This window comes from Pan paniscus, chromosome 10 (genome assembly GCF_029289425.2).
Source record: "Pan paniscus chromosome 10, NHGRI_mPanPan1-v2.0_pri, whole genome shotgun sequence".
Classification (NCBI taxonomy): domain Eukaryota; kingdom Metazoa; phylum Chordata; class Mammalia; order Primates; family Hominidae; genus Pan; species Pan paniscus.
Genome location: NC_073259.2, coordinates 11672952 through 11685060, shown reverse-complemented (window position 1 = coordinate 11685060; position 12109 = coordinate 11672952). Strand labels below are relative to the sequence as shown.

The following is a 12109-nucleotide window of genomic DNA, read 5'->3' as shown; positions in this document are numbered from 1 at the left end:
TCTTCCTTCTGAGCCATACAAGGACCTTAATACACTTTCACTCCTGTCTTACGTGTCATTGCTATCTGGTATTTTGGTTCTAATTTTTAATAACTCTCCAACTTATTCATTACCATTGTTATTGTTTTATATAATGACTGCCTGCTCATATTTGCCCCCATATTTACTATTTTATTTATTTACCTTTTCTTGGCATCCTGTTTCTAGGCTGAATTTTCTTCTTCCTGGCAGGGCGAGGTGGCTCACACCTGTAATCCCAGCACTTTGAGAGGCCGAGGCAGGAAGACTGCTTGAGCCCAGGAGCTCTAGGAGTTTGAGACCAGCCTAGGTAACATGGCAAAACCCTGTCTCTACAAAAAAATACAAAAATTAGCCAGGTATGGTGGTGCATGCCCATAGTCCCAGCTACTAGGGAGGCTGAGGTGGGAGGATTGCTTGAGCCCAGAAGGTTGAGGCTGCAGTGAGTTGTGACTGTGTCACTGCGCTCCACCCTGGGTGACAGAGACCCTGTCTCAAAAACAATAACAAAAAATGTTTTTTCTCCCTGAAATTCCTTCTTTAGTAGTTTCTTCAGAAAGGACTGTTAATGTTAAGCCCACTCTCTGTTTTTCCGGAAAAAAAAAAAAAAAAGTATGTTTCCTCAACTCTGAACAATAATTTACAGGTAGATCAGATGTTACAGTCCCCCTCCCACGGCCCTCTAACCCCAACTCTCCGTTTCTTCTAGACTACCAGTGGCTGCTCCTCCATGCCTGAGGGCCAGAAGTGTTGAGGGCTGAATGCCTCCTGAAGCAGCCTTGACAATAACTGACAGGAAGGAGTAAGTGTAGAAACTCCCCTGCTCCCTGACCCGAGAGTGGGAAGATTTGGAGGCATGGATCTTACATTTTCCCAGACTTTCCTCCAGAAGGAAGCTTTCTTGTCCACTTGGTGGCTGGCATAATAAACATCTTTTATCGACTGCTTTCCCTGCCCCGTATCACATTCCCACTTCCCTGCCGATGCTTCCTGTCCTCCCAAATCAATTATCTACACTAAAATACTCAGGGTCTGCTTCTGGGACTTCAAACTAAGACACTGCATATAGAATTCTCCACAAATGGACTTCTTCTCTCAGCACTTCTCTTTGGATCTTCTAATTCTATCATGTTTCTTAATTCTGCCTCCATTTTTTTTTTTTTTTTTTTTTTTTTGAGATGGAGTCTCACTCTGTCACCCAGGCCAAAGTGCAGTGGTGTGATCTTGGCTCAGTGCAACCTCTGCCTCCTGGGTTCAAGCAATCCTCCTGCCCCAGCCTCTTGAATAGCTGGAATTACAGGCATGCACCACCATGCACGGCTAATAGTTGTATTTTTAGTAGAGATGGGATTTCAACACGTTGGCCAGGCTGGTCTCAAACTCCTGACCTCAAGTGATCTGCCTTACTTGGGCTCCCAAAGTGCTGGGATTACAGGCATAAGCCACTGTGCCTGGCTGCTCTTCCATTTTTTCATCTCTATATTTGAGTGATTTCTTTAGAACCATTTTTCAGCTTTTTTTTCCCCCAAAAATGTTTGGTGTTTTTGAAATTTTCAATTAATTTACTATATACATTTGTTAAAGTTCTTTTTTTTTCTTTTTTTGGGACAGTGTCTCACTCTATTGGCTAGGCTGGAGTGCGCGATTATGGCTCACTGCAACCTCGACCTCCTGGGCTCAAGGGGTCCTCCCTCCTACCTCAGCCTCCTGAGTAGCTGTGACCACAGGCATGCACCGCCAGGCCCAGCTAATTTTTTATTTTTATTTTTTGTAGAGATGGGGTCTTGCTGTGTTGTGTAGGCTAGTCTCAAATTACTGAGCACAGACAATCCTCTTGCCTCTGCCTCCCAAAGTGTTAGGATTACAGGTGTGAGCCTCCACGTCTGGCCTTAAAGTTCTTTTTCAAGTTTTCCTCCTGTTCTGTTCTTTTTTTTTTTTTTTTTTTTTTTTAAACAGAGTCTCACTCACCAGGCTGGAGTGCTGTGGCATGATCTTGGCTCACTGCAGCCTCCGCTTCCCGGGTTCAAGCGATTCTCCCGCCTCAGCCTCCAGAGTAGCTGGGACTACAGGTGCGTGCCACCACGCCCGGCTAATTTTTGTATTTTTAGTAGAGATGGGGTTTCACCATATTGGCCAGGATGGTCTTGATCTGTTGACCTTGTGATCCACCCACCGTGAGCCACTGTGCCCTGCCTTGATAAAAGTTTATTCTTTGTAAAGACAGGGTCTTGCTGTGTTGCCCAGGCTGGTCTTGAACTCCTGGTCTCAAGCGATTATCCCATCTCAGCCTCCCAAAGTGCCAGGATTATAGACATGAACCACCGTGCCTAGCCTCTATTATAATTTTAAACACTCATTTTTTTCTTTTTATCTTTCTCTGATCATTTTATTATCTGAAATTCTTAGGGATTTAATTCTTGCTCATGGTAGATTGTTTTCTCAAGTGTTGAAAAATTTGTGATTTTGAATTCATCGTCAAGAGAGCTTTATTTGCATAAGTGCAAAGGATGAAAATTCTAGGCTGGGCGTGGTGGCTCACGCCTGTAATCCCAGCAATTTGGGAGGCCGAGGTGGGCAGATCACGAGGTCAGGAGTTTGAGACCAGCCTGGCTAACATAGTGGAACCCCGTCTCTACTAAAAATACAAAAAATTAGCTGGGTGTGGTGGCGGGCGCCTGTAATCCCAGCTACTTGGGAGGCTGAGGCAGGAGAATTGCTTGAAGCCGGGAGGCAGAGGTTGCAGTGAGCCATGATTGCGTCACTGCACTCCAGCCCGGCGGACAGTGCGAGACTCCATCTCAAAAAAAAAAAAAAAAGAAAAGAATATTCTAAAGAAAGACTTAATTCCCCCCCCACCCCGCCCCAAAACAAGTGGAGACAGGCAAACTTCCTTATCTTCTAGGTTGGGGGATGGATTTTTTTCCTGGTCCACTGTTTGGAAGATGTTTCCCTTCAAACTTTCAGCTTTTGCAGGGATCTCCGTTCTAGTTCTCCCTCTGGGTCAGGCCCGTAGCTGCACTGCCCATTCTTGTAATGTGCGGCCTCCAGTCTGGAGGGTTCCCAGACTGGCCTACGCTAGGCCACCCATGGGCCTACCCTGCCTCATGCTCGTTTAGGCTTCTCTTCCTCATTGACCCTTTAAGATATTCCTTACTTTCCTCCCAGATCAACTGTGGATTTAAAGAACATTTGTTGTATTTAGCACAGCATTTAAAGGTATTTTGTAATGAAAGGGTTTTCAGATTAGTTATTTAGTTTTTTTAAATAAGAGCTGGAAGTGGAAATCCCGATGGCCTTTTCTTTTTTTTTTTTTTTTTTTTTTCTTGAGACGGAGTCTCTGTCGCCCAGGCTGGAGTGCAGTGGCGCGATCTTGGCTCACTGCAAGCTCCGCCTCCCGGGTTCACGCCATTCTCCTGCCTCAGCCTCCCAAGTAGATGGGACTACAGGCGCCCGCCACAACGCCCGGCTAATTTTTTGTGTTTTTAGTAGAGACGGGGTTTCACCGTGTTAGCCAGGATGGTCTTGATCCCTTGACCTCGTGATCCGCCCACCTCGGCCTCCCAAAGTGCTGGGATTACAGGCGTGAGCCACGGCGCCCGGCCCCCCAGTGGCCTTTTCTACTGTCTCATGCTGATTCTGCCTCTTGTGCCATTTTTCTTCCTTGGGAGTGTGCATCCTCCTCTCCTGGGGCGGTAAAGGGAGTAGCGGAGTGTGAGGTATGTGGGAAGGGAGGAGGTTGGAACCTAGTGGTTTCTCAAAGTCTTAGGGCAGGAGGTATCATGGAGAAGCAGTGAGGAGGTCTTCCACACCCAGACATGCCTCAGGCTGCTCGTCTCAGTGCCTGGAATCCCAGCTCGAGAGTCATCTTCCCCCCACCCCTGCCCATTGCATCAGTTACTTATTTTAGTAGGAATTAGTTTAGCAGATGGTGTTGAGAATTAGGCTTTTGGGAATGGGAGGCTGGGAAGAAGAATTGTGTGTGTGTGTGTGTGTGTGTGTGTGTGTGTGTAAGATCAGGGTACCAGAAGTGGGTGGAAATGTCCTTGAGAATTAGAATTATTAGAATGTAGCAACAGTAGAAGTATTAGACTCAAACCATCACTCCCCACCTTCACCATTTTACAAAGGCTTAGGCTTGTGGCCAAGACCTTCGTCTTTAGCCGATCCATTCAACCCTGGCCAGGATCCAAATGGACTGTTTTTGTCAGGGCCAGGACCGGATCCTTCATACCTGGGGTGCATAGGAAGTGTTAGTACTCCCCTTCCTCCGAACACAGCAGCAAAATTGGCTCAGGTTGAGGTGTTTTTCTCAACTTCCCTGGAGTCCAGCCCTGGAAGCTGGATCAGGAAGCTGTGTTGTTCTACTGTGATTCCCCCTGGCCTGTATCAGCTTGCCCTGAGACAACCAGCATTCCTGGTTATCCCACACAGGTGGGGCACTCTAGGAAGACCAGGGATCAAGTGTGGGGGTGTAGGGATAGGGGGTGTTTGGGGAGGGCAAGGCAGTTAATTAAGGCAGCTGCCAGGAGGTCTCCCTCCAAACTCTACAAAGCTTTATCAGCTTGGAGGTACTTCTAATACCATTTCCTTTCATTGTTTCCTTTTGGTAATTAAAAGGAGGCCAATCCCCTGTTGTGGCAGCTCACAGCTATTGTGGTGGGAAAGGGAGGGTGGTTGGTGGATGTCACAGCTTGGGCTTTATCTCCCCCAGCAGTGGGGACTCCACAGCCCCTGGGCTACATAACAGCAAGACAGTCTGGAGCTGTAGCAGACCTGATTGAGCCTTTGCAGCAGCTGAGAGCATGGCCTAGGGTGGGCGGCACCATTGTCCAGCAGCTGAGTTTCCCAGGGACCTTGGAGATACCCGCAGCCCTCATTTGCAGGGGAAGGTATGGCCTTTGGAAGGAGAGCTGGCTCAGTTGTGGGAGGAAGATGCAGGACTGACTGAGCCCTGCCCCTGGGGAGCTGGAGTTCTCTGTCGCTGGACTAGAAGGGCTTTGTTTGGAGGGGCAATTCAATTCAGCCAGGGATGATCCTAATACTCCCTCCTCCACTTGCCTCTGAGGGTCCTGGGGCTGCTTTTCTTCATGCAGTGGGTTTTACTGTTTGATAGTACTTCACTCAAATGAGTTGGAATGAAGTTTGCTCTCACCTCTGAGAACCTGGGAGCAGCTGAATGTACCTGCATGTTAGGACTGGGAGGGGACACCTGCTTGGAGACCAAGACCTGGCAGTATCTGACATCTCAGTGTTCCTTCCACAGATATATCACAGATTGGCTTGATTTCACCTTTGGCTGGATGGGACCTTAGGTAGGAAGGGAGTCACCCCCAGTGAATCTCAGGCAGCAGATTCTGCACTTCATTTAACAACTTTTCCCGAGGAGAGGGGCTATGGCAGGGGCTCTAAGGGACTTGGGGTACGCTCTGCCAGCCAGGATTAATTGTCCCTCTCTTGGGGGTCACACAGTGGGGAAGTCTGCCTGCATCCAGGGCCGCTGGACTCCTGTCCATTTTTTCAGATGAACTCAGCAAACATTTGCTGGGCATCTCCTGGGTGCTAAGCATCTTGCCAGGTGCTGGGGTTGGAGGCAAGGGAGACAGCCTTTGCTCTTGTGAAGGCACTGGTGGTACAGAGTCAGGGGCCAACAAGCAAACCGTCAAGTTGGTGGTTCCTGAGCATTCTCTATGTCTGGGCTGCTGTGGTGGGCACACAAGTGTAAGACGGTTCCTACTCGCCAGTTTGGATGCAGAGGCAGGAAGGAATGAGGTGTGTGTTAGCTCCCAGCTGCTTCAGGAGGCAGGGATGTGAGGCCCAGCGGGCCTGGAGGGAAGGCAGCGTTTTCCTCCTGTCTTGGGCCTGGGACTGCTGTCTGTGGAAAGGTGCCCACAGGTCCCAGCTCACAGTGATTGTTACCCTTGGGCCTGGCACTGGCCAGGGGTTTTTTCGTGGGCCAGAAGTCCATGTTCAAAGGGGAAAAGGGGGTCACGAGGATCAATCTTTTCTCCTGCTTTAAAGAAATGTTTTTGCTACTGCATGCCCTGACAGTCGCCACACCAGCAGCCACCTACCTGGGCAGCAATGACCAGCTCACGTCTGTTGCTTCTTTGCAGATGATTCCTGCCAGATTTGCCGGGGTACTGCTTGCTCTGGCCCTCATTTTGCCAGGTAGGTACAAAAGGGCCTCCATTTCTCATTCCTGCCCCAGGGCCATCTGGAGTGACACCTTTCCGGGAATCAGCAGGTGTGTCTGGAGCTCACCTGTGTGCCCAGCCTTAACTTAGGCTGTTGGTTGCCTCCTGTGAAGGTTCTGCGGAGTTCCCACCCTTGACTTGTATTCCAGAGACCAGGTGCCTGCAAATGCCATCTCCTGTTGGGGAATTAAGAAGCATAAAGGTGGCACAGAACTGTCCTATATTATGGGGGCACAGGATGAGGAGGAAGGAATCCAAGACTTGGATGGATTATTAGTTTTCGATGAGATTGTGGAGGTCACCTAGTTGAACCTCCCATGGTACAGTGAAGAGACTGAGGGTCAGAGAGGAGAAATGACTGCTCCAAAGTCTCCTAGAGCCAAAATCAGAGGTCAGTCTTCCTGGGTTCCAGGCCAACACCCTTTCCACTGCACTGCATCATACTGCTGCCCTTCCCTTGCTAAGATTCTGGGTCTGCAAATGGTGGGAGGGGACTTTTGACCTTGGGCACTTTCCACTTAGATCTCTCAGGTCAGCAGCATCCAGCTACTGCCCACAGGTGAGTCTGGGAAAAAAAACACACATTTGTCACACTCTCTGCATCTTCCTACTAGGTGGGTCTTTTGCCGGGGAACCCAGAACACTTAGAGATTTACTGCTGTATTTCCCCACCTGCCGACACACACACACCCATAGTCAGTGAAGGAGTTAGCCTGTGATGCCGGAAGAGTTCACACTTCAGAGAGTCTATATGTCAGGCACACAGTCTGATCTGTTTAAAATTTAACCTGCCCAAGACATGCTAGTAGATTTATGTACAAAGATGCTCACTGCAATCTATTTATAATATTAAAACATATGGAAAAATGCTAGAAACCTAACAATAGAGGGCTATACTATAGACATTCAGATGCAAAATATAATGCAGCCACTAAAAACCGCATATTGGAAGTATATACACTAGCACGACAAATTGTTTACAATCTATTGAGAAATAAACAGAGGTTATAGGTAGTTTGCACAAGGTGGTCACCAATTTATAAAAAACCCACAGCTGTATATATGCTATACAACAAAATGGAAAGATGAACATTGAAATGTTAACTCTAATCATCGCTGAATGTTGGGTTACAGATGGTTTTAACTTCTTTGTGTTTTCTTTTCTTTTTCTTTTTCTTTCTTCTTTTTTTCGAGACAGTCTCGCTCTGTCGCCCAGTCTAGAATGCAGTGGTATGATCTTGGCTCCCTGCAACCTCTGCCTCCTGGGCTCAAGTGATTCTCCTGCCTCAGCCTCACCAGTAGGTGGGATTACAGGCGCCCACCACTGCACCCAGCTAGTTTTTGTATTTTTAGTAGAGACAGGGTTTCGCCATGTTGGGCAGGCTGGTCTTGAATTCCTGACCTCAGGTGATCTTCCCACCTTGGCCTCCCAAAGTGCTGGGATTATAGGCGTGAGCCACTGCGCCCGGCCAGCTTCTTTGTGTTTTCTTCTGTATGCCCCACATTTTTAATAATGGACATGATGACATTTTAAATCAGTAAGTAAATGTCATTGAAACTAATGGATTTCCTGAAAAACTGTTCCTTAGTTATTGCTGTGAGTCTGGGGTCATATCTGGGAGCTGAAAGCAACAGCTTTAGTCTCATTTAGGATGGAAAATACCTCCCCACAGCCCAGTTCCTATCAGAGGCAGTCTAATTTCTACGAGGCCAGAGAGGTTTGAGCTGATGGTCCCAGTTGTGGCCTGAGATCACCAGCCCAACCTGTGGCCTCTCCCTCCAGGGACCCTTTGTGCAGAAGGAACTCGCGGCAGGTCATCCATGGCCCGATGCAGCCTCTTCGGAAATGACTTCGTCAACACCTTTGATGGGAGCATGTACAGCTTTGCGGGATACTGCAGTTACCTCCTGGCAGGGGGCTGCCAGAAACGCTCGTTCTCGATTATTGGTGAGTTCTGGGCACTGCAGGGAGGACTTCAGAGGGAGGGCTGGCTGAGCTCAGCCCTGGTGTGGGGGAGGATTCCTGCTCTTGGGACCGTGTCTGAGCGGAAAGGTCACTGCCGAGAACAAGGAGAGGAACAGCCTTTCTGTGACACGTAGCCCCTCTTGGCTTTCCCCGGGTCTCTCCCCACGGGAGCCGGGTGGGATGGATGAAGAGAGTCTTCATCTTTGGTAGTCCACTGTGTCCGTTGCTCTGGGTCCAGGCGATGCCCTGGGAACTCCACAGCATCAAGGCGAATGATGAACTAGAGAAGGTGCTTTGGAACGTGTAAAACTCCTTGCCAAAGGGAAGACTCGTTGTTGTTTTCTTGGTGGCCTGTGGATCAGAACATCAGCTTATGCTGAGGACTTCCTGTATTCCTGCAGAAGGGCTGGTACTGTCCCTGCCATGTCCCTGCATCCCCACAACAGCCCTGGGATGTAGCTGTAGTCATCCCAGTTTTACCAATGGAGAACCAAGGCTCATGAAGGTTGCATGATCCTTCCAAGGCCTGACAGACAATAAAAGGTGGAGCTGAGGCCGGGCACGGTGGCTCATGCCTGTAATCCCAGTACTTTGGGAGGCCAAGGTGGGTGGATCATCTGAGGTCAAGAGTTTGAGACCAGCCTGGCCAATATGGTGAAACCCCATCTCTACTAAAAATACAGAAATTAGCCGGGTGTGGTGGTGTGTGCCTGTAATCCCAGCTACTTGGGAGGCTGAGGCAGGAGAATCGCTTGAACCAGGTTGCAGTGAGCTGAGATACACTCCAGCCTGGCAACAGAGCGAGACTCCATCTAAAAAAAACACAAAAACAAAAAACCACAAAAAACAAAAAAACTGGACTGAGCAGGCCAAGGACATAGCCCAAGGCCAGGGCTTAATCTAGAAGAGGGCTCAGAAGTGCCCCACTCAAGTTTGGTCAAGGAGGGAGTCTTTGGCAACACCTGGACACTTACCTGAGATCTGGGCTGTAGGGCTCCTGGGGTCATTTCTCCATCAGTCAGCGGGGAGTGACGCAGGGTCCTCCGTGTGCCCAGCACTGGGCTAGGCTCTGTCTAGCACCTGGCTATAGCTATGAGCTCCCCGCATTCCTGCTGTCTCCCTGAGGCCATCTTTGCTACCTGCCCTGACTCTGCTGGGAAACTTATCACATATGACTTCTGGGCACTGCCATCCTTCCCACTCCTCCATGAGCTCCTCAGGGACAAGGAGCATGTCTCACTCATCTGTGTTTCCTGGTGCTTAGCTCACCGAGTTCTCTGTTGTGCTGAAGATTATGTATTTATTTATTTATTTTTGAGACGGAGTCTTGCTCTGTTGCCCAGGCTGGAGTGCAGTGAGTGGTACGATCTTGGCTCGCTGCAACCTCCGCCTCCCGGGTTCAAGCAATTCTCCTGCCCCAGCCTCCCAAGTAGCTGGGATTACAGGTGCCACCATGCTTGGCTAATTTTTATATTTTTAGTAGAGCCAGGGTTTCACCATATTGGCCAGGCTGGTCTCGAACTCCTGACCTCAGGTGATCCACCCGCCTCGGCCTCCCAAAGTGCTGGGATTACAGGCATGAGCCACCACGCCTGGCCTGAAGATGTTTACAGAGTGTGTGTGAGGAGCCCTGGGGAAGGAGCTTTGATTGGCCAGAGAGGACAGGGGAGGGTGCTGCATGCGGTGGGGACAGCATGAGAAGTGGGGAGGCTGGAAGGGGCATGTACTCCTGACATGGAGCCCTGGGGAGGTCAGTGTGGCTGGAGCAGCAGTTGCCAAACTCCAGGCTGCATCAGGACCACCCGGAGGGCTGTGACAAACAGATCACTGGGCCCTGCCCCTGGAGTTCTGACTCAGTAGAAATGGAAGGGGGCCTGAAAATTTCATTTCTAACAATTTCCCAGCTGCTGCTGCTGCTCTTAGAGTGGGTAACCAGACTTTGAGGGTGCGGGACTGGAGGAGAGTAGGCTGGGAGGCTGTACCATCGGGTGAGGCTGCAGTGTAGGGTCTTGGAGTCTGATGGGGAATTTGAGTCGATTCCGCAGGCTGTGAGGAATTAGTATAGGGTCTTGTGCAGCAGGGAAGTGGTGAGAGGAAACTGGTTCTTTGCCAAGACGGTCCTGAAAAGGAGAGAGGTAGGAGGCGGAATGGCCTTGGCCGTGGTAACCAGGGAGGTAGTGAAAAGGCCAGAGGCGCCCCAGGGCATGACAAATCAAGAAAGTCACCCTCAACACCAACCGTGAGGGTCCCAACTTGCTTCAGAGGCTGCAGCTGGGGAGGAGCTGGAAGAGCAGCTGAAGAGAACCCCTGAACCCCTGCCCCTGGGAAGCTGAAGGCTCATGCCCTCCCTACCTTGGTGACCCCAGATTTTATTTAAAGTGGATTTTCCCATTTTATAAATCACGGCAGAGCTGATACAGACCACTACCTGTGATGGCTCTGGGGTTGTCAGTGGGAATGGAGGGTTAGAAGTGACCGGAGGAGGCCGGGTGCAATGGCTCATGCTTGCAGTCCCAGCACTTTGGGAGGCCGAGGGGGGCGGATCACCTGAGGTTGGGAGTTCGAGAACAGCCTGGCCAACATGGTGAAACCCCGTCACTACTAAAAATACAAAAATTAGCCAGGCGTTGTGGTGGTTGCCTGTAATCCCAGCTGCTCGGGAGGTTGAGGCACAAGAATCACTTGAACCTGGGAGGTGGAGGTTGCGGTGAGCCGAGATTGCACCATTGCACTCCAGCGCCTGGGCACAGAGTGAGACTCTGTCTCAAAAAAAAAAAAAAAAAAAAGAAGTGACCAGAGGAAGATTTTGATGGAGACACTGCAGTGCCCGGGGTGGGGGCGGGGGTGGGGGGGTGGATTGCTGTCTGGACTCCATAATCTCTGTTAGTTCAGCTCTGCTCTGGACTCCCTGCCCCGAGACGGGCTGGCAAACAACACATACTAATACCTTAGTCCCAGGCACAGAGTTCATGTTCTGGGCTCAGAGAGCCAAGTCAGCATGTTGAAAAAGCTCCCTTCCCCTATTTGAGCCCAACTCCAGACCCCTCCCCAAGTCAGGGTAGCCCTCCCAGGTGGGGACATGTAGCGTGTGCTGGTGCCTCTGGGCTGTCTCTGTCACCTCCTTCAGGAAGCCCTCTTGCCCATTCCACCCGTCCAGCACTGGGCTCATCAACTCGTGCTCACTGGTTGGTTTCCGTCCCACAGAACTGGGTGGCTCTGCCCCCAGCAGGAAATGGAAGCACAGACAGAGGCAGAGTTGCAGTCGGAAAACCCATGTTCTCCTCTGCTCTCCCTCTTCACTGAGTGTTCCGAGGGCAGTTGCGCTGTCTTAGCCTCCAATTCCTCATCTTTTGAAATGGAATCTCGCTCGTGTTGTCCAGGCTGGAAGGCTGGATTGCAATGGTGCGATCTCGGCTCACTGCAACCTCCCCCTCCCAGGTTCAAGCGATTCTCCTGCCTCAGCCTCCCGAGTAGCTGGGATTACAGGCGTGCACCACCACACTCTGCTAATTTTGTGTTTTTAGTAGAGACGGGGTTTCTCCATGTTGGTCAGGCTGGTCTCGAACTCCCGACATCAGGTGATCCGCCCGCCTCGGCCTCGGTTCCTCATCTTTAAAATGGAGATACTGTGAGCATCAAGGGAGACAGGTTATCTGAAAATGTGACTGCTTAGCCAATCTGAGTTATTGAAAGCAGCCAGCTTAACATGGGGTGTTCACTTGGAATCGCCATGCAGAGACAGGGGCTGCTGGGCCCCCAGGCATTTCCACGAGGTCAGGGTCACTTGAGTTTCATCTCCCCCTCGTAATCCACACAGGTTTGTGCTAGAGGTCTGGCCTCTCGGGCCACCGTTTTCTGGGTTTCAGTGGTCACAGAGGAATTTGAAGGGCCATGGAAGGCCTGTCTACCTCAAAACCCCTTGGTGGGATTC

The 12109-nt window shown here is 50.3% G+C and overlaps 1 protein-coding gene across 1 annotated transcript in view; it reads left to right on the top strand.

Annotated features, from left to right (window-relative positions):
• The first annotated feature begins 4656 nt into the window (after positions 1–4656).
• Positions 4657–12109, top strand: part of VWF (von Willebrand factor) — a 176004-nt gene continuing 168551 nt past the window's right edge. The window contains exons 1-3 of the mRNA XM_003820327.5: positions 4657–4907; positions 6132–6186; positions 7996–8160. Coding sequence (XP_003820375.3) covers positions 6132–6186; positions 7996–8160 — 220 coding nt within the window. The 5' untranslated portion in view covers positions 4657–4907. The remainder of the gene's footprint in view (positions 4908–6131; positions 6187–7995; positions 8161–12109) is intronic.